Below are 23,619 nucleotides of genomic sequence, written 5' to 3'. Positions count from 1 at the left end.
TTGTTATTATTTTTGTTATGTACTTCTCGTGACGTGCTATGCATATTGTAACCATAACTATATTTATTATCATTATTATTATTATTGTTTATGATATATTTATCGCTATTATCGTTATTATTATTATTATTATTATTATTATTATTATTATGTAATATTCGCTTACTAAATCTGGTTAAATACAAGAAATATAAATAAATAAAATATAAAATACAAGAGATTTTTGCACTGACTGACTGACGCGAGTCTTACAACAACTATGACATAGTCAACTCCATGTTGCAGGTATGTGCCACGCTCGGGACAACAGGGGCCTGTGCATTTGACAACTTGGAGGAGTTAGGTCCCGTGTGTAAGTTGCATCTCACATCCTATCTGCAAATGTAACATCACAATCAGTGCTCATAATGTTCGTAAGCTAAGACGAGTCAGAAACCTTGCAAATACATTTTATAAGAGCGACGTACACTTCAAATAAGCGTTTATTTTAAGGCCTTCTTGTACATCTGTGTCCACATTCCGTGAGCCACTGTATCGCATATAGTGCCGGATAGATAACTTACGATCAGTATCGTTTTACCAGGTCCTAATGGTGTGCGTGAGGAAGTACCATTGACACGCCTCCATGTAACTGCCAATTTCTCTAATTTTATATGTTAGTTTGGATGGCAATCATACACAGCGTATGTTATATAATTAGTATTATGTGTCGTTTGTGTCTTACACCTACTTCAGATTCATTTGCAGTACGCTTAAAACAAAAAATTGAACTTATTCCCTAATTTTACCATTATGATCATTACACTAGATACATGGGGAAAAGTAATTCGTTCCTTTGATCGTCTTGAAATGTATGATTTGAAACATCTAGTACTTGATTGACGCACTAAGTTTTCCTGCGTCATCTCCCACCAAAGACTGTCGTATATACTAAATACCAACGAACAATCCTCAAGAATCAGATGCACGAGTATTTTTGTAAACTTTCCCCTTCGTAACCGAATTACACCTCCAAAAAGTTCTTGAGCGAATCTTGGTCTGACATCTGACATCCGCATAACTAGTTTCATGTGGTTGTTGCTCCTTGAATCGTCCTATATGGCTACTTAGAGGATACAAGCAAACAAATAATATCAGGTTCCTTTGCCTCTTTTACGACCATTATATTATATTTGGTTATGTTAAGGTCAGTTGCACAAAGCGTTCATCATCTGCAGTTCGAAGAAATTTTGTAATGACGCAACATCTCTATCTACAAGTGCATAATCCACGAACAGTATCAGAGAGATATCTAGTTACTTACATGTAGATTAGGAACGGTTCAGACTCACTTCCTTCCGGTAACCTCAACGCTGCTGTCGATTCTTATAGAGTATTCACATTGAGATCGAATTAAAGAGTTCTTAAATGAGTAACGGAAGCTAACGGAAAGGGTTGTCTCAGTTGAAAATGTCTGCGTATGATGCCCAGGTGCTGCAGATTTTGGCGCGAGTGGAGATACAATATCGGAGCAGTCTGTGACTTACAAGTGTGTAGTATATAGTGTCAACACATCGCTGGTTAACTGACTCTGCACTTGTGATGTACGCGGTGGAAGATTCATGGGTCACAGCAGATCTGAGGTCACACTAGAACTCATATTTCAGAGGTCGACACTATCTAGGGTGCATCTTTAGTATTCCACTGACGTTTCCACACGCTTCAACCGCCACACATGAGGACCAGACGAACGAACGTCACGTCAGCTACGCAGAGCTGCATGTGGTGATCCACGTCTCAATCTACATAATTACTCAGTGGCATAGAGTACGTCTCGTACCACTAACGTACCCCCTTCCCTGTTCCATTCGCTAATGGCGCATGGGCGGAATGATTGTCGGTAAGCCACTATATTAGCTCTAATTTTTCGGCTTTTCTCGTTGTGGTCATTTCACGAGATGTGGTATATGAGCAGAGAGGAAATGGTATTTTGTCCGACTCCCCTCGGAAAGAACTCTCTCGAAATTTTAATACTTAATCTCTCCTTGAAGCTCAAAGCATCTGCCACCGGAGTCAATTGCCCATCTCTGTAACAGTGTCATGCCGTATAAACGATCCCGGGACGAAATGCGCCACTCTTCGTTTGATCTTCTTCGTCTCTCCTGTCCTCCTAACTGGTAAGGGGCCCAGACTGACGAACAATACTCAATAATCGGCCGAACATGAATCTTATAAGATACTTCTTTCGCGAATGAGTTACATTTCCTGAAGATTCTTCCTATGAATCTCAGTCTCGTATCAGCTATTCCTACAATTTGTTTTATGTGGTCATTCCACTTCAGGTCGCTCCGGATAGACATTCCTAGATATTTTACGGTGGTTACTATTCCCAGCAATTTTCCACCAATACTGAAGTTGTACAGTCGTGGATTTCTTTTCGTATGAATGTGCAATATGTTACATTTATTGACGTTCGGGGTCAATTGCCGGCCCTCGCACCATCCCTCAACCCTCTGCAGGTATTTCCGGCAATAGTTACTGTTTTCTGGTGTCGCATCATTTGCGAACAGCCTTAAAGAGCTTCTGACCCATTCTACTGCATCATTTATATAAGAGGATTGTCCAGAAAGTAAGTTCCGATCGGTCACGAAATGGAAACCACGGTGAAAATCAGAAATATTTTATTTGCAAGAGTTAGCTACACTTTCCAGATACTTCTCTACATAGTCGCCGCTCCAACTTGGACATTTGTCGGAGCGTTATACCAGATTTCCAACACCATCGTCATAGAAGGCAGCCGCCTGTGCTTTCCGATAATTCTCTATGCTGGTCTATAGCGAGTAGCCTGCGCCCAAGTGTTGTATTCGTATCCAGCGTTTCGTGTGAACAGAGATGATACTCAGGACGAGCAAATTAGAGATGTGTTGTGGGTGATCGAACACTTTCCATCGAAAAGGGAAGCGTATTCACTGCCCCTGCAGAGTGTGGCTGAGAATTGCCATGAAGAAGGAAGTGTGTGGCAGTTGTGTTAGGTGGGCTGCATTCATTAAGGCGAAGCCTCTCAGCGGGCCCTCATACTTTGCGGGAACCATCGTTGTTCTAGGCACCTTTACTCGCTCACTCCTGAAAAGAGGGTCTTGATACGCTATATGGTCATACTAGAGACACATTTGTGCAAAGCTTCATCAGGTTTTCACTGGGGTGTCCATTTCGCGACCTATTGGAACTTACTTTTTGGACAACCCTCGTACATTGTAAGCAGCAACGGTCCTATCACACTTCCTTGGAGTACCCCCGAAATTAAGTTTACATCTGTCGATTTCGTTCCGTTAAGAGTGACGTGTTGAGTTCTATCTGCGACGGAGTCTTGAATACAGTCGCAAATCTTGTAATACTCTGGTAATACTCGGCAATCTCGTTTTTTTTTTTCGCTTTACGACAGTGCCGGACAATGTCAGATGCCTTCTTGAACTCGAGGAGCACGGCATAAAACTAAGCGCGGATGTCTACCACGCTGTGGATCTCGTGGAGAAAGGGACAGTTGAATTTCGAAAGATCTATGTTTTCAGAAGTCATTTTAATTTTTAAAGAGGAGATTTTCGTTTTCCAGAGACGTCTTAATACGTGAGCATAAAACATGTTCCATTATTCTACAACAGATTGACGTCAATGATATAGGCCTGTAATTATGTGCTTCTGTGCTCTACTATGAGCAGTTTTGAATCTGGGGCGTCAGGAACAAACTTCTACCAGGATTCTGCGGAGACAAATGCATAGCATAAGCTGTGGCAGCCGACGACCGACATCACATCCAATATCTTTCCAAGTGTGTTTTATAATAAGTCTTTAGGCCACTTATATATCTAATCTGACACACCACCAGCACGTACTTTGTCCACTAGGTTTCAGTGTGCAAATATATCGAAGACCTTACTGAATCGAAGAAATATGCAGACAACTCTTAATTGATTATCTTGATCGTACTGTGTCTCATGAACGCAAAGAAGAGCCGGGGTTTCATACGGTTGATACTTGCGACATTCGATTATATTCTTTCTGAGGAATTGTTTGGTCTCCAAAATGTCACAACACGCCAGCACAACAGATGTTGCAAGCTTTCCCAGTACTTTTTACATTAGCCTGTCAGTTCATAAGAAACTATGATCCGGTTCTTAACGCCCTGACACATTACCCTTTTATATAAAATGTGACAGATATGTGAATTAACGCAATATGACTAACTCTGTTTTTAAATTCCGTAGCGGCAAGGGCATTCGTATAGCAAAACGGAATAATTAAAGAGGGGTTTAAAAAGGCTAAACCTAGGCAAAACTTAAACCATAAATCATCACAATAGGCCTCCTGCAGAAACTCAATCTACATGTGTATGAATTACAGCTTATAGATGTAATTCGTCGATACAAACGATTTTCCACTTTGTATCCTGCGACACATAATAAACTGAAAGGATATGATCCAGTGTGATGGCAGAATTTTATCTCGAAGCGTCTGTCTTTGCAAACACCTGTCTTGAAGTTGGACAGGAACACGAACTGACAGGAACAGCTGAAAATTTCATTTAAAATAAACATCTAGTTATTGCTGAAAGGAATTTATTCCCTAAAGGCTGTAAATTCCGCTAAAGTGAATGTAACACATTCGAGAACGTAGTTCTAAAGTGAAATGCTGAGATATGGAACATGTGAAAGGTGAGCTCAAGCAAAGACTGAAGGGAGTTCTTAAGAATCCCAAATTATATTCACCCTTCATACAATGTTCAGTCACGTTAATGTGACCACCTGTCACAAGCCTGAATGGCCACCTTTTCTAGTGAGGACCGCTGCGAAACGTGCAGGAGGAGCGTTAGTGAGGTTCTGGTAGATAGCGACCGGGATGTGGAGCCACGCCGACACCAATTCCGTGGCCACGTGCGCTACTTGTCATGGCGTGAACAGCCCGATCGAGGTGGTACAACAGATTCTCCATTGGATTTAAATCCGAGGAGCTTGGTGGCCAGAGGAGCACAGTAAACTCATTTAGGTATTCTTTGAACCACGCACGTACACTTCGCGCTGTGTGCCACGTTACATTATCCTGCAGGTAATGCCATCCTGCCCAAGAAAAACAAACTGCATGTACAGGTGGACGTGGTCCCCGAGGATAGATGAACACTTGTGTTGGTGCGTTAATTGCATAAGGTAAACAAACAGCGTTGTAGTTGTGAAATATTTCTAAATTAAATAAATATTTCATACAAAACGCCTTTGTTTCACTATCCTTAATATAAATACACTCCTGGAAATTGAAATAAGAACACCGTGAATTCATTGTCCCAGGAAGGGGAAACTTTATTGACACATTCCTGGGGTCAGATACATCACATGATCACACTGACAGAACCACAGGCACATAGACACAGGCGACAGAGCATGCACAATGTCGGCACTAGTACAGTGTATATCCACCTTTAGCAGCAATGCAGGCTGCTATTCTCCCATGGAGACGATCGTAGAGATGCTGGATGTAGTCCTGTGGAACGGCTTGCCATGCCATTTCCACCTGGCGCCTCAGTTGGACCAGCGTTCGTGCTGGACGTGCAGACCGCGTGAGACGACGCTTCATCCAGTCCCAAACATGCTCAATGGGGGACAGATCCGGAGATCTTGCTGGCCAGGGTAGTTGACTTACACCTTCTAGAGCACGTTGGGTGGCACGGATACATGCGGACGTGCATTGTCCTGTTGGAACAGCAAGTTCCCTTGCCGGTCTAGGAATGGTAGAACGATGGGTTCGATGACGGTTTGGATGTACCTTGCACTATTCAGTGTCCCCTCGACGATCACCAGAGGTGTACGGCCAGTGTAGGAGATCGCTCCTCACACCATGATCCCGGGTGTTGGCCCTGTGGGCCTCGGTCGTATGCAGTCCTGATTGTGGCGCTCACATACACGGCGCCAAACACGCATACGACCATCATTGGCACCAAGGCAGAAGCGACTCTCATCGCTGAAGACGACACGTCTCCATTCGTCCCTCCATTCACGCCTGTCGCGACACCACTGGAGGCGGGCTGCACGATGTTGGGGCGTGAGCGGAAGACGGCCTAACGGTGTGCGGGACCGTAGCCCAGCTTCATGGAGACGGTTGCGAATGGTCCTCGCCGATACCCCAGGAGCAACAGTGTCCCTAATTTGCTGGGAAGTGGCGGTGCGGTCCCCTACGGCACTGCGTAGGATCGTACGGTCTTGGCGTGCATCCGTGCGTCCCTGCGGTCCGGTCCCAGGTCGACGGGCACGTGCACCTTCCGCCGACCACTGGCGACAACATCGATGTACTGTGGAGACCCAGGCCCCACGTGTTGAGCAATTCGGCGGTACGTCCACCCGGCCTCCCGCATGCCCACTATACGCCCTCGCTCAAAGTCCGTCAACTGCACCTACGGTTCACGTCCACGCTGTCGCGGCATGCTACCAGTGTTAAAGACTGCGATGGAGCTCCGTATGCCACGGCAAACTGGCTGACACTGACGGCGGCGGTGCACAAATGCTGCGCAGCTAGCGCCATTCGACGGCCAACACCGCGGTTCCTGGTGTGTCCGCTGTGCCGTGCGTGTGATCATTGCTTGTACAGCCCTCTCGCAGTGTCCGGAGCAAGTATGGTGGGTCTGACACACCGGTGTCAATGTGTTCTTTTTTCCATTTCCAGGAGTGTATAATTAAAAGAAACACGTAGAAAGTATACACACTGTACCTTTCGCCTAACCTAACGCAGACCATAAATTATTTTCTTTCCGAAATCTGTCAATCCTTGAAGTTTTATCGCAGATACTGTGACCATCTTTCCGCAGTAAAAATTGGAAATTTGTGGTAAGTTATATGGGACCAAACAGCTGAATTCATCGGTCTCTAAGCTTAAACATTACTTAAGCTAACATAATCTAACTTATGCTAAGGACAACACACACACCTACGCCCGAGGGCGGACTGGAACCTCTGACGGGGGGAGCCGCGCGAACCGTGACAAGGCGCCCGAGACCGCGCGACTACCCCGCGCGACCTTCCGCAGTAGTGGACAGTAATATGTAGTGTCTTCCATACAGTTTTACCACACGCCACGTATGCGAGCAATTGAGGGGTGTAATTTTCGCAAAGAAGAATGTGTCATGTCGAACAGGTCAGTGATTCCACAAAAAGAGTTATTTAAATAGAGCTGACGTGACACCAGATCTATCAGAGTAATTCGACAGTGGCTACTGATAGGCAATTTATGTAGCAGTTTTAAAGTCTCGCTCTCTGACCTCTCTACGAACTGAGAGAAAAGAATGCTGAAAGGCTGAAGATCTAGTAGCCCTCTGGAATTGGCAAGACGATATCCAGAATAAGGCAGATAAAGTAGATGTTTGTGATTTAGAGACGAGTCAGAAAGCTCCGCCTGTATCACCCGTGAACTGGCTCACGTTTCAACGCAGAACTAATGTTATCACGTCCAGAGAGGGTGACATTTTCTAAATACGTTGTCTACTCTTTTGCGAAGAAGATTGCTAGAGGACAAAAAGCTATAAGAACTTTTCAACTACGCTTTTCCGTTAAAGAGTAATAGTACATAGCGTACTATTTGTTTATTATAGACGTTAGAGTGTGTTTCCAGAATTTCCAGAGCTAGTGCAGATACTTCAATCTACGTTTCCATCAGTACTTCACATATCAATATAAATTGTGTCCAGAGAGTAAGCTTCAGAATACCGCGTATCTTGATTTCTTCCAGCAACATTTACGGACAGAGCGTAAGCAGCATCTGTATTTAAGTTTCTTGAATTTATAGATGGTTAACTCAGAGATGGATGCCGATCATCAAGTGTTTTGGTGCAACAGGAAACGAGAAAATAGGCACAACACTACCCATTTCAAATCCAAATGCAAACCGAAACGCGAAAATTACACGATGTTGCATAACTGCAATGCCCTTGCGTATTCCAACCATATGAGTACAACCCGGATGCTCGATGCTTGCGGCGATCCCACCATACTGTTGAAAGTTGCATATCGAATGCACCTATATCAAATATACAGATCAAGAATCTGAAACAGCTCTGCTCGTTGTGCTCCCCAGGACGAAAGACGAGAGAAAGGTGTTTGTGTGTTTCAAACTGCATCAGGCGTCCAATCAAATTATGTGCGCACAGCGTTCTAATTGGCTGGGACATGTAAAAGCTCTAGCGTTGCTGCGTGAGATACCTCCACTTTCCTGTTTGCAAAGATATGGTGTTTCTGCTGACAGGGACTATTGGTAACTCATCGTCTTTTGAGTTGACAAGTAACTTGTACATAGCGTGCAGTTGCGTGATGTATGAAAACAGCTCGTGACATAGCGACGAGCTACCATATGCCTTCTAAAGAAATTATGTTCCTATGAGATACCTAATCAGGTTTGCGACTGTATCAAAAAGTGTCCTGACATACAAGACGTAGCACTTTATCCTGAATCAAGAATCCTCTGCAGACACAGGCGTTATATCTGTCAGACATTGAGGGAGTGTAATAGGACCGTTTCTGTTCATGGTAAACGTTTATGACTTAGAAGCCAGTATTAGCTACAATTTCAGTCCCTTTGTGGTTACGTAGTTACCTATGAGGAAACTGCAGTATCCAATTAGATCTCGAGAAGATATCAGCCTCATGCAAAGACTCACAATTAGATCTTAGTGTAGAGAAACTATATTGCGCACTTGACAAAATGTAAAAGAGTGTATCCTATAACTACATGATTGAGTCGCATCTTAACTTATTCTTGACTAAAAATATTTGGGAATAACAATGTTTACAGATATGAGGTGCAACGACCAAATAGGTTCAGTTGAATCTAAGTCAAATTGCAGGCTACGACTCATTTGCAGGATAACGGGAAAATGTAGCTTTTCTACAGAAGAGTTTGCATACAAAACACTTCCACGGTCCGTACTTGAATACTCCTCAAGTATGTGGGACTCATATCAAATAGCGCTACAAAGGACACTGAGCGCATACGATTTGTCAACTGGTATTTTGTTTCAAAGGAATGGTTCAAATCGTTCAAATGGCTCTAAGCACTATGGGACTTAACATCTGAGGTCATCAGTCCCCTAGACTTAGAAATACTTAAACCTAACTAACCTAAGGACATCACACACATCCACGCCCGAGGCAGGATTGGAACCTGCGACCGTAGCAGCAGCGCGGTTCCGGTTTGAAGGGCCTAGAACCGATCGGCCACAGCGGCCGGCCAAAGGAATAGTATCGACGGTTGCTACAAAAAGGTACGGCCAAACTTTCAGGAAACATTCCTCACACACAAATAAAGAAAAGATGTTATGTGGATATGTGTCCGGAAACGCTTAATTTCCATGTTAGAGCTCATTTTAGTTTCGTCGGTATGTACTGTACTTCCTCGATTCACCGCCATGATTTCATACGGGATACTCTACCTGTGCTGCTAGAACATGTGCCTTTACAAGTACGACACAACATGTGGTTCATGCACGATGGAGCTTCTGCACATTTCAGTCGAAGTGTTCGTACGCTTCTCAACAACAGATTCGGTGACCGATGGATTGGTAGAGCAGCGCCAATTCCATGGCCTCCACGCTCTCCTGACCTCAACCCTCTTGGCTTTCATTTATGGGGGCATTTGTAAGCTCTTGTCTACGCAACCCCGGTACCAAATGTAGAGACTCTTCGTGCTCGCATTTTGGACGGCTGTGATAAAATACGCCATTCTCCAGGGCTGCATTAGCGCATCAGGGATTCCATGCGACGGAAGGTGAATGCATGTATCCTCGCTAACGGAGGACATTTTGAACGTTTCCTGTAACAAAGTGTTTGAAGTCATGCTGGTACGTTCTGTTGCTGTGTGTTTCCATTCCATGATTAATGTGGTTTGAAGAGAAGTAATAAAATGAGCTCTAACGTGGAAAGTAAACGTTTCCGGACACATGTCCACATAACATATTTTGCCAAATAAATTTATAACACATGGTACTGATCCCCTATGGTGCATAAAACAGGTCAGAAAACTGCCTCTGAAGCAACGAAAAAAGCATGTCAAGTTTAAAATAACGCAAAATCCACAAAATTTACGAACTTTTACATGAGCTCGGAATTTAGCGCGATCTTCAATGCGAGATGTTTCTTATAGTTTCTACAACGAAATTCGGTTTTTTAAATCTGGCAGAAAACATAAAGATAATCTAGCCGTATGTAAAGTACATCAACAACAAGACGAAATCAATACCTTCACTGCACAATAGCAATGGTAATGTTACTGATGACAGTGCCAGTAGAGCAGAGTTACTAAACACGGTTTTCCGAATTCCCTTCCCCAAAACAGACGAAGTAAATATTCCAGAATTCGAATGAAGAACAACTGCCAACATGAGTGACTTAGAAGTAGATATCCTCAGTGTATCAAAGCAGCTTAAATAATAAAGGCAAAGCCTCCGGTGCAGATTGTATACCAGTTAGGTTCCTTTCAGAGTATGCTGGTACAATAGCTTCATACAAGATAACCATATACGACAGCTCGCTCGTCGAAAGATCCGTACCTAACGACTGAAATGTTGCACAGGACCCACCATTACCCAGGAAACGCTGAATTAAATACCCATATAAGTAACGTCGATTTGTAGTAGGATTTTGGAACGAATACTGTGTTCGAACATTATGAACTACTTGAAGAAAATGACTTATTGACAAATATCCAACACGGATTCAGAAAATATCGTTCTTGTGACACAGAACTGGGTCTTTATTCTCACGAAGTAAAGATTTCTGTTAACGGGGTATGTCAAACTGGTTCTATATGTTTAGATTTTCAGAAGTCTTTTGACACCGTTCCTCACAAGAGACTTCTAATCAAATTGTCTGTCTACGGAGTTTCGTCTCGATTGTGCGACTGGATTCGTGGTGGCAGCGCTGTTTACGGCAATACTTCTGCCTCTGGCGGCGTGGATGGCGTCACAAGTTCGGCTGTAAACAACGAGAGAATATTTGTGTGTACCTACGGGTTGTTTTTTTCGTATCTCTATAGTAAGTGTTGTTAGCAGGCACGGGTTGCGGCAACCCGCAGTACACAACTGTATGGCTGGTCGCTGTGTTAGAAGGGAATACAGCAGCGACAAAACCGTGAGATTATCTTCAGGCTGTTCCTAGGGAAAAACAGATCACAGTAGCCTATGAAACTCAAATATTGGAAGATTAAGTGGACTAAAGTACGGAAAGACACACGCAACCAATTTGTTTAGATGTGGTCACGGAAATCTTCGCCACGATCCGAGAAAAGCGCAGGATGTATATGCCACCGATCAGGTTCTGCACCATCTGTTACGTGATAACCAACCCAGCAAATTTTTTTTTTTTTGAAAGATGAAAGAGTCTAAAACAATGGATTTGGAGAAAACGTAAATTGTCTGTTATAAGTAGAACATTACCACAACAAATAGCGATCAGCTGCATATTATAATCGAACTGGAATGTCTTCCCCGTAGCAAGAAATAAGTGAAGATTTGCTTATTGGACACTGTGTTTGCTACATAATAGAGAGACACAATATAACAATGGAGAGTTTTCAAGAATTGCTGAAACAACGGCATTGGCAATTCCTAGAGCAACTGAAAAACAACTATACTCCTGGAAATTGAAATAAGAACATCGTGAATTCATTGTCCCAGGAAGGGGAAATTTTATTGACACATTCCTGGGGTCAGATACATCACATGATCACACTGACAGAACCACAGGCACATAGACACAGGCAACAGAGCATGCACAATGTCGGCACTAGTACAGTGTATATCCACCTTTCGCAGCAATGCAGGCTGCTATTCTCCCATGGAGACGATCGTAGAGGTGCTGGATGTAGTCCTGTGGAACGGCTTGCCATGCCATTTCCACCTGGCGCCTCAGTTGGACCAGCGTTCGTGCTGGACGTGCAGACCGCGTGAGACGACGCTTCATCCAGTCCCAAACATGCTCAATGGTGGACAGATCCGGAGATCTTGCTGGCCAGGGTAGTTGACTTACACCTTCTAGAGCACGTTGGGTGGCACGGGATACATGCGGACGTGCATTGTCCTGTTGGAACAGCAAGTTCCCTTGCCGGTCTAGGAATGGTAGAACGATGGGTTCGATGACGGTTTGGATGTACCTTGCACTATTCAGTGTCCCCTCGACGATCACCAGAGGTGTACGGCCAGTGTAGGAGATCGCTCCCCACACCATGATCCCGGGTGTTGGCCCTGTGGGCCTCGGTCGTATGCAGTCCTGATTGTGGCGCTCACCTGCACGGCGCCAAACACGCATACGACCATCATTGGCACCAAGGCAGAAGCGACTCTCATCGCTGAAGACGACACGTCTCCATTCGTCCCTCCATTCACGCCTGTCGCGACACCACTGGAGGCGGGCTGCACGATGTTGGGGCGTGAGCGGAAGACGGCCTAACGGTGTGCGGGACCGTAGCCCAGCTTCATGGAGACGGTTGCGAATGGTCCTCGCCGATACCCCAGGAGCAACAGTGTCCCTAATTTGCTGGGAAGTGGCGGTGCGGTCCCCTACGGCACTGCGTAGGATCCTACGGTCTTGGCGTGCATCCGTGCGTCCCTGCGGTCCGGTCCCAGGTCGACGGGCACGTGCACCTTCCGCCGACCACTGGCGACAACATCGATGTACTGTAGAGTCCTCACGCCCCACGTGTTGAGCAATTCGGCGGTACGTCCACCCGGCCTCCCGCATGCCCACTATACGCCCTCGCTCAAAGTCCGTCAACTGCACATACGGTTCACGTCCACGCTGTCGTGGCATGCTACCAGTGTTAAAGACTGCGATGGAGCTCCGTATGCCACGGCAAACTGACTGACACTGACGGCGGCGGTGCCCAAATGCTGCGCAGCTAGCGCCATTCGACGGCCAACACCGCGGTTCCTGGTGTGTCCGCTGTGCCGTGCGTGTGATCATTGCTTGTACAGCCCTCTCGCAGTGTCCGGAGCAAGTATGGTGGGTCTGACACACCGGTGTCAATGTGTTCTTTTTTCCATTTCCAGGAGTGTATAAAACCAGTTTCCAAAATGACCTACGTACTACCATAGGTATTAAATGACACAACAAGTTAACTGTTACTAGCTACTGTTAATTTATCTCCACGACACATTTCAGAGGTTTAAACCTCCATCATCAAGTGGATTTACATTTGTTAGTTTGACATGTGTGTGTTGTGTTACGGTCCTTTTGGAGGAACTTGTGGCACTGTCTAGTGCAGATACAAAACACTGTTTCAGAACATGGTTCTGAGCTTCTTTTGACAAAAAACTAAATGTATATCTAATGGTAAAAATAAAATAAGTAAAATAGAGTACCCCCAGTACATTTGGGGCGGGGGGTGACATGGTAACATAACTAAATATTTGTGTGTGTGTGTGTGTGTGTGTGTGTGTGTGTGTGCGTGCATTGAAAATTTAATAACGTAGGCAGTTGTTGAAAACAGAGATGATTCTGTTGTAAATATTGTCATATTTGTTATTTAAGATGGAGTTGGGTAGTTATGTTTGGTGTTTGAATATTTGGAGTGTTTCAAGGATGTCTAAAATTTTGACTATGGTTGGATGTGTAGGATGCTTATACTTGTGTTTTGTTTCATGCAGGTGGTTGGCTGTTGCTGATGTGTGGTAGTTTTTGTTTTTTAGTGCTGCCATGTGTTCTTGGAATATAAGCTGCCTGTCTGGCCTATGTAGAAGCAGTCACAATTCATATATCCAATTTTGTACTCACCTGTGTCATGAAGTGGGTTTCGTGTGCTGATGTTGTGGGTAACTTCTGTCCAAGCCTGTTATCTGTGGTAAAGGACATGCTTATGCCTTTTCGTTTTAAGACATTGACGATCTGATGTGAAATATTACCTAGAAAGGGGATTATATGAAGGTTTTTTTTTATTTTTGCTTTCTTGTGATGTGGTTGCTTTGCCCTTATTGAGTGCTTTAGGGTGTCTACTAAGGAGCTGTTATAGCCATTTGCAAGAGCTGTTTGTTTTATTATTTCAGTTTCTTGTTCACATTTGTCTACAGGGAGTGGTAAATGGATAGCTCCGTTGATCATGTACCGGAATGCTGTCATTTTGTGGGCTATGGGGTGACAGGAGGAGTTGTGGATTGTAGTATGTGTTGTGATAGGCTTCCGATATTTCAAACTGATGTCCTTTATTCTAATGGTAGGTCTAAGAAATTTATACTATAGGTTAGGGTTTACCGTGACTGTTATTGACAAAACCATATGGTAATTAATTCACTGTTGGGCAGAATGTCACAAAAGAAGACCATAAACGCGCGACAGTGCAAAATACAAAGGGAAACGAGTGGAATGAGACCTTATCAGAGTTATTAGTTAATTAAAGTTTATTTTACTAGAGACTTGAAAGAAGACATTAGCTTTAGCTTTCACCAGAAGATCGCAATTCACAATACGGTTGTAGGTGTAACAAAAGTTTTTATTTGACCCGAAAATTTTAGTTTCACTCAGAATTTCAGACCCCAAGCTTTGCAAAGAATTCCATACATCAAGAGAGATTGCCTTTATTCAGCCTGAGACGTGGCAGCGAGATTCCATTTCCCTGCCCTCTCTCGTTTCCGAGCATAATATTACGTAATAACGTAAGTTAAGGTGAGGAATAAATTACTGTGTACAAGGCTGGAAAATAACCAATAGAAACATTTTCAGTTAATTGACACGATGCGAGCATAAATCGAAGGTATGGTTTGATTCATATGCATTTTAAATCTAGCGTAGCAGTGAAATTCAGGGAGGTAAAAGGCAGCCACGTTTTCCATTGTTCCGTAAGGCGAAAGAGAATACGGTCGTCCAGGCAGCAGGGACGCTGACGTGGGCGGACGATGCACCATGAAGAGAGGCTAAAGTGGCTACCTGGACCGTCTAGAAAGTTGGCATATGGATACACTTCCGCTGCTACTAAAAAGTAAGACGCAGGTTGAGAATAGAGACACCCCATGGCCTCAGAGGAAATAATCGTAGCCTTATGGCCGCGAGTGCGTGGGTAAACGTGACAGGAGTGGAGGATCCTTTGGTGAAATGTGCCAAACAGTATTTCAGTATGCTGGCGTTTACACGTGGCAGGATATTTTGTCTACGATTCGTTAAACTGGCGTGAGTAATGCTCGTCTCGGTGTTTTATCTCCTACTCGTGTCGTGAGTTCGTAAAGAGTGCGTTGGGCCGATGGTTCCTCTTAATTAGCGGCTCCCGTGAAGTCTTCTTAAAATCTGGTGTTACACCCATATCGCTTTGACTATAAGAATGATACTGACGTATACCAAATTAAGTGGACACATAGTCTCAACAATACAGGGTGGACATTAATAAAACCGACAAACTGACAAATTCACGTGATTCTTCAGTTTCTCCAGGCGTATTTTATGACGAAATAAGTCTCGGGTGAACAGCTCGGTATGAGTATGCATAGGACACAATATTTCGGCAATCGACAACGTTGCCATCATCAGGTGCGCACCTGTGTGTCCTATGCACACTCATACCAGACTGTTCACCCGAGATTTATTTCGTGAGAGATTCCTGACTGGAAATGGAGGATAAAAGGTCCTATGAACATGTGTCCGGAAATGCATCGTTGCCACGGTAGATAGCTTTGCAAGCTGTGTTATTGACGCAGCTTACTGTAAAGGTGACTGATGACAGAAATCCCATAATTGTGATGCGCTAGTGCAAAAACCATCGACAGAATTTTTTCTGTAGAGGGAAATCCGCTGCTGATAATACTTGCACTCGTTGTAGGTTGTAGGAATAGTAGCGGCTGTCATGTTATCGTGCAGGATACACACAAACGTACTTTGGACGTTCACCACATTGGCGGGCCACTTGCCTGGCGCATGTACAAGGGTTCGTCTCAATATCTTGGAGAACCTGGCCTCCCAAATCTAATTTATGCACAGTCAGTCACCTCCCTGCACTTTCGGCTGTCTGAAAAGAACCTTGATCACACAAACGTCCAAAAGGGCTTGAAATGTTGTGTGATGCAATTGGTGTCTGTGATGGTACTTGTTTTGGTATAGGCGTGCTGCTTCTCGACCGTTTACATTTGCTTGTCCATTCGATAACACCATCTCTCGCTAGTAGTGGTGGCCGAGCGGTTCTAGGCGCTTAAGTCCAGAACTGCGCGACTGCTACGGTCGCAGGTTCGAATCCTGCCTCGGGCATGGATGTGTGTGATGTCCTTACATTAGTTAGGTTTAAGTAGTTCTAAGTTCTAGGGGACTGATGACCTCAGATGTTAAGTCCCATAGTGCTCAGAGCAATTTGAACCATTTGAACCAAATACCATCTCGACTTCTTCCCAACATGAATACCGGACCATTCTCCTTGAGTGGTACTTAAGATAGGTAAATAAATTTGTGAAATCTATGTGATGTGAAGTAGAAATCAGAAAATAAATGAAAAACTTAGTTTAGTTTAGAAGAGTTACACACTGGCCAACAGCGGCCAGAGTAGCAGTGGCAACGGCCGGCACTTGCAAGTCAGCTCGTTCAGGAGAAGCCATCGCCCTCCCCACATAAGCGGACGCTGTCAATTCAGCCGTCAGGGCATCGCCTGACCGGCTCACATGTTTCTCAATTGGCACATGTGATCGAAGGCCCTTGCCTACATTCCAAGAGCCAATGACCGACATTAAGATTCGTCGACAAGCTTTTCAACGTGACAGAAGAGGCAATGACCCTGAATTCGTTCACCTCCAGTGAAATGAAGTAAATAAATACACGAGACGCAGTGGGCCAGACAGTAGTTTTTCAGTTCAGTTTCGGTTCGAGTTCATTTCAGTACAGTTCAGTCTGTGCTGAAGACCGTCATGCAGGAAGAGACTACATCGTACACAGAAGCACCAAGTCCGCCGCTGTAATAGAATAGCAAGCAGCAGCCTCGCCGCCAGAAGACAGAAGTTAGAATGTATTTGAAGACTGATTTTTATGCACCCGGGTGACTCGTGAGGACGGGAAGGAGACGGCCTCACATCAGCAGTCACCTGTGAGCTGGTGATGAAGATCTGGCAATCTGGCGTCCGTTGTTCGAGTCCGGGACACTGGCCTTCCCATGCCGCGCCGCTCCGCTGGCTGACGCACAGCACTGACACACGCGGCCGCATTGAGAAGAGAAACACTGGAACGCTACACTCAAGGTATCGCCATCCGATTCACGACTTCGTTCTCATAAATTAAACGGGCCACCTCACGATGCGCGTCTCCAGTCAACTGGGCGAAACAGCGACACGAGATACACACCGATAGGTGTAATCAGACGCCGCCGCTCACGCAGCAGAAGGCTTCGCAAACGACACAGCTGCCACTCTCCCAGCCAGAACAATCCAGTAAGGAAATCATTGTACAAATCTTTCAATAAAAGTTATCTTATGTAAAAATGCTGTTGCATTCTACCTCATACTCGAGCCAAGGAAGAACCCACCCTGCCCACATGTTGTTAAGAGGGAAAAAGTAATTTATTTAGTGTTTTTCACCCTGACATAATGCTTTAGAATCAAATACCCTTTGCAGTAATGCTCATCCTGACAATTGACTAGCATCAAAAGAGGTTACCCAGTTACAGTACGCTGCAGCAATCAGACGGTCTGCAGCACACAAGGACTACACCGCACGTGGTCAGAGGAACTGTCATTCGTCATCTACTGTGACATCGACACATTACCAGACACATGTTCGTAGGACCTTTTTTCCTCCGTTTCCAGTCAGGAATTCGTCCCTGCATTTTTTCCATTTCATTAATGTTCGTCCTGTATAATCTGCTTTTACGAGACGAGTTTTGTATTCATTTGTTGGCCAACCAGTTTCTTCCGCGGCCTAACATTTCATTCGATGTGTACTAATATGTCAGCAGAACAAGCGCAACGACAGGACTTGTGCAGTGAAAGCGGAGCAGGTGAGTTTTACACGCTCCAGAGTCGCTGAACTTGCCGACTCGGCACACGAAACAAGTGGATACCAGTCTTGGTGGGACTGTGTCGACCTGTGACGACCTGTGACTTGTCTAGCCACCACTGCTGATTTATTTTTCATAGACACGTTGTATTTTGTGCTTTTCACTTTACTGGAAGAAGCCACTGCCGAATTAGTTAAATGCCCCACAATGACTATATGTGTAGAAGATATTTTATTCACAGAAAGCCGTAACCTATTTTTTATTTCATCTGGATAGATTCGAAAAAGAAATATTCTGAGAGGAAAAAATGTCCAACCTTCAACCGAAGAAGGTATTTTCGTGACCGTAAAAGGGGCTGTGTGGGAGAAAGCAGGTGCTAAAATAATAAAAAGTTAGTGGCGAAGTGCCAGACTACAACATCAAAGGCCTCAGAGTCGGCCCCCTGTCATTCCTAGGATTTGTATGTCTCACTTATCACTTCTTTCACCTCTACCAATATTTTTAACTTGAAAAATGCAAAGCTGCTCGTGGCTCGGACTCCACGTAAACTGCAGGTGCCTCTATGTATGGCTGGGTAGGTTAGTTCGAAGGTCAGAGGAAGGCAACAGCAGCCAACTTCAACAGTACCAAGCGTAGCAAAGTACTGTGGTGTTCTATTCAACATTCAGGTGGATTGTAGCTGTATTCTGCCTTTTTTAAATGTAGATGCAGATGTCCTAAGGTGCTAGACGTTGCAAGATTTTCTCGTGCTACCAAATCTCCATAAATGGTTCTCAGTTTATCCACTAGTCCTTTGAAAGTGGTGCAGGTGACATGCGGTACAACTGATGTTTCCTTTTCACTCGAGTCTGCAAAATTTAACTCTTTCCTGGATTGTCGTAATGAACTGACGCTTAGGACTTCCTCCTGCCTGTTCTCCACAGAGCTCTCATTGATGTAGTCCCTTAAAGCAGTTCTTAGTTTGGAGATGCAAGTAGGTGACCTGAGTCGCTATAATTGGGTGTATGGGTAGCTAATCCATCTGAAGCAAATCTCGGGATGGCATTACTATGTATTTACTGATCACCACTGTAAAACATTTTATAATTAAACAATTCATCACATAACTTACTAAAAATCGTGGGACTGGTTAAGACAACTATTACAAAGAACAGAGTCAGATTACAGTCCATCGCTGACTGACTAGGTTGACGCGCAGCGGAAATCTCGTTCATACTTCGTACAACTTTGTGGCTTTTCGAATGTGATAGGTAGCTGACTAATATTCACTTTTTTCACCTTAACTAGTTTACTGCATCGTAGTAATGTGGTATCAAAACTTTAACGACAGTTACATTCGGCCGGCCATAGTGGCCGAGCGGTTCTAGGCGCTACAGTCCGGAACCGCGAGACCGCTACGGTCGCAGTTTCGAATCCTGCGACGGGCGTGGATGTGTGTGATATCCTTAGATTAGTTAGGTTTAAGTAGTTCTAAGTTCTAGGAGACTGGTGTAACAGCAGTGAAGTCCCATAGTGCTCAGAGCCATTTGACAGTTAGATTCCTCCTTCCACTTACTCTGCCAAATGTGGACTCTAATACTTAATATTTATTAAAGAATACGTTTAGATGCCGCGCCTGAGTACTGGTGGTTTCCGGACGTATAGATCGCTTGGCGCCGCGCGGGATTAACCGAGCGGTCTTGAGCACTGCTGTCATGGACTGTGAGGCTGGTCCCGGCAGAGGTTCGAGTCCTCCCTCGGGCATGGTGTGTGTGTTTGTCATTAGGATAATTTAGGTTAAAGTAGTGTGTCAGCTTAGGGACTGAGGACCTTAGCAGTTAAATCCCATAAGATTTTACACAAATTTGAACAGATCGCTTGGAAGAATTTTTGGCGTGGCTCGTTTACATCTCTTCATTTCACTAACTCACTACCGCGCCATGTAGTTCATCCGTTACGGAAGCCCGCGTGGGAAACAGTTTCTCACTCATTACTGTTGTGTTCTACAGTGCTGCTTAAGGGAGCGAATTACTTCTGGTAGCTTCAGGGTCCGAAATGAAATGTAAAATTTATGAATAAAATGCTGTCCAAAATAATTGCAGAGTGGCTGTGTGTGCGCAGGCGAGGAGGAAGAGCTGTGGCTGCATGTGGACGCGGCGTACGCGGGCGCCGCCTTCGTCTGCCCGGAGTTCCGCGTGTGGCTGGCCGGCGTGCAGTACGCGCACTCCTTCGCCTTCAACCCTTCCAAGTGGCTCATGGTCCACTTCGATTGCACCGCCATGTGGTGAGCCATGACGACAACTCCTTCCTAGCTAGCATGTCTCCCTCTATAGGTACGAGGGCTATTCCGAAAGTAAGGTCCGACAGGTCGCGAAATGGAAACGACAGTGAAAATCCGATGAAGCGGTGCACAGGTGTGTTGAGCAATGTCTCTAGCATTGCCTGTCGATCGCGTCAAGTCCCTCTTTTCCGTTCTGAGTACCCAGTGAGGACGTAAAGATATTTAGAACTGCAGTGTCGCGTGTCTCCCGCCAAGTACGGGTGCCTTCCCTTCTTTTTTTTTCATTTCGAACTGCAGACCAGCGTAGAGAAGTGGGGGAAAGTTATCGAAAAGTTGGTACAACGCTACGACAAATACCGGGTGATCAAAAAGTCAGTATAAACATGAAAACTTAATAAACCACGGAATAATGTAGATAGAGAGGTAAAAATTTACACTCATGCTTTGAATGACATGGGGTTTTATTAGAACCACCCCATATTGCTAGAACTGTGAAAGATCTCTTGCGCGCGTCGTTTGGTGATGATCGTGTGCTCAACCACCACTTTCGTCACGCTTGGTTTCCCAGGTCCCAAGACCTCAGTCCGTGCGATTATTGTCTTTGGGGTTACCTGAAGTCGCAAGTGTATCGTGATCGACCGACATCTCTAAGGATGCTGAAAGACAACCGACGCCAATGCCTCACCATAACTCCGGACATGCTTTACAGTGCTGTTCACATTATTCCTGGACTACAGCTATTGTTGAGGAATGATGGTGGACATATTGAGCATTTCCTGTAAAGAACATCATCTTTGCTTTGTCTTACTTTGTTATGCTAATTATTGCTATTCTGATCAGATGAAACGCCATCTGTCGGACATTTTTTGAACTTTTGAATTTTTTTGGTTATAATAAAATCCCATGTCATTCCAAGCACGTGTGTCAATTTGTACCTCTCTGTCTACATTATTCCATGATTTATTCAGTCACCCGGTACCTTAGTGGGAGCGGCGACTATGTAGAGCTGTAGCTGGAAGGTGTAACAAACTGTTGCAAATAAAACATTTTTTATTTTCTTGCGGTTTCCATTTAGCGACCGATCGGACCTTACTTTCCGAATAGCCGTCGTAGTTGGTAGCTCACGATCGACCAGTATGCTTAGTTAGTTCATTTTGTCATTAAACTTCTCAAGTTCTGAATCATCTCTTCAGATCTTGCATTTATCCTTTCATATCCACACACCTGCTGCTCTCATCCTTCCAGTAATCTACCTTATCTACTCCAATCTTCCACTACCATAACAAATTTTTCCCTCCATTGCATCTTCCAATTCAATTAACTGTTCTTCATTGTTTACCAGATGCCTCGCTAAACTGTGACTTTCCTAAGTGAGTCTTTCAGTGTGTCTGACTACAGACTTCTCTTCTAACACACAGTTTCTAGTACCTCTTCTTTCTGTCCTTGCTTGTCCACTGTCCCAGAATAACTGGGGAATATTGTTTGTACGATATTTTGTGATTACAAATGTGCTATGTGTTTTATGTATATAATGCTTTTTATCTCATAAAAGCACCTTACACTAAGGTAATCTTTATTTCGCGAACACATGCATACACACACACACACACACACACACACACACACACACACACACACACACACACACACACACGAGAGAGAAAAGAGGAGAGAGAGAGAGAGACAGACAGCTGTATACTGTATAATCATCATTTGAAGCAAATGTAAGAAAATATTAAGCTATGAGTACAGGAACAGTTCATATAGATAAATGGCGGTGAGGTACGCTACATCACATGCACAAGAAAGAATTCTAAAATTGAGCTTGGTACTTACAAGCTCCTGTGGTCAAAAATGTTGAAGAAACTCATAACAGTTAAAAGAAAGGCAAACTGTTAGAGTTTAACATGTTGTGGATAAGCAACTCGTCACAGAAAAAGAATAGGCCTCGCTGGAGAATAGTGGAGAAAGAAACTGTTCATGGCCTTGTTGTAGAAACATACTGTTACTTACTTGATATGGTTTCCGTGAACCCCAGAGAATCTAAACCATACCGTTAATCTAAATTTTCAGCATCAATCCGCCAGAATACAATTTTAGCGCTTTTCATTAATAGTTAACTCTTTCTAATGGAATGAGGCATAAAACAGGACTCGACAGGGATATGTCCAGACCAAGGCGCTAAAGAATGAAATTAAAAAGCTCAGAAGTTTTGTGGTGGGCAGTCGGGGCAACAAGATAGGTTGGAACCGACAGCAGTCATGAGACTCAAATATTATAATTCATTTTCCCGTTATATTTTACTATAAATGCACGAAATGACGCTCCATTTTCTCTTTTCTTTATTTTAATACTAAATGTTCTCACCGTTCGTCGGACGTGACCTCAAAATAAAATGTCGCAGTATATAGACACCAAGGTCAAATTAGTCATTCATACAACAACAAAAGAAAACGTCCTAGCATCAAAGAAAAAAATATGCAATTGTCTTTTTTCACAGTGGTCTGCCTCCGTAGCTGAGTGGTCAGCACGGCATACTGACATGCGGGGAACCCGGGATCGATTCCCGGTATTTTTAGGGATTTTTCCTTGATGGGAGCACTGAACCTTGGTCCCTCAGATACGTGATGCCAACTGAGGAGCTACTTCACCGAGTAGTAACGGCGCCAAATCTGCTAACCCGACAATGGTCGCGAGAGTGGTGCACTGACTCCTACCAATCCATACTGCTTCTCGAAGTCGCAAGATTGGCTGAGGACGATACGGCGGATGTTTGGGCACAATTTTCCCGTGTGTGGTCAGAACAGCGGTTTATCGCTTTCTTTGCTCTTTTTTTTGCAGTTAATGGTAGTTATATTGCATACCAATTGCATTTATCTGTAAATTTCGTCCATAATGTTGGCTCCACTATAGAAGGATTTGCATCACAGTTCGACACCTTACGTTGGGTATTGTGTTGGTAACACTGATGCCACTGGATAAGTTCTAGCTGTTCACGAACCACAAACGCAATGGAATAGCGAATGTCATGGGCCCGCATTCTGACAGCACGTATTGTTGAGCACCATAGGAAATAGGCGCCAAAAGTAATGGATAGGAGTGACATTGGATGCAACACGCACTACATGCTGAGCACAATCTCATCAGTAACTGGTATGTCTGGGAGATATTACAGCCCAAAATATTTTCCTGACTCATCCCACTGTGCATGCCATATTTCAGCAAGGCAATGCCCTGCCAAATATGACGGAGAATGTGTAAACTTTCTTGGAAGAACGACAAATAGCACCGTTTCCTACATATTTCGGCCATCGAACATATCTGGGACGCCATTTGTCGGGCTCTTGTTCGTTATGGTCTTCATTATGACCCTACAGCACGCATTCAAACGTCGTGGAAGGAGA

At 44.3% G+C, this 23,619-nt stretch overlaps 1 protein-coding gene across 2 annotated transcripts in view; it reads left to right on the top strand.

Moving 5' to 3' along the window:
* The window catches only part of LOC126297689 (histidine decarboxylase), a 393,180-nt gene that overhangs the window by 260,489 nt on the left and 109,072 nt on the right, over positions 1 to 23,619 (top strand). For both annotated transcript variants that reach the window (XM_049988805.1, XM_049988804.1), the window contains exons 8-9: positions 286 to 352; positions 20,056 to 20,218. In XM_049988805.1, the coding sequence (XP_049844762.1) occupies positions 286 to 352; positions 20,056 to 20,218 (230 nt within the window). The remainder of the gene's footprint in view (positions 1 to 285; positions 353 to 20,055; positions 20,219 to 23,619) is intronic.

The sequence above is a fragment of the Schistocerca gregaria genome, chromosome X, assembly GCF_023897955.1.
Source record: "Schistocerca gregaria isolate iqSchGreg1 chromosome X, iqSchGreg1.2, whole genome shotgun sequence".
NCBI classification, from domain to species: Eukaryota; Metazoa; Arthropoda; class Insecta; order Orthoptera; family Acrididae; genus Schistocerca; species Schistocerca gregaria.
Note: the sequence above shows the minus strand (reverse complement) of the source record. Positions and strands in the feature narration are given on the sequence as shown.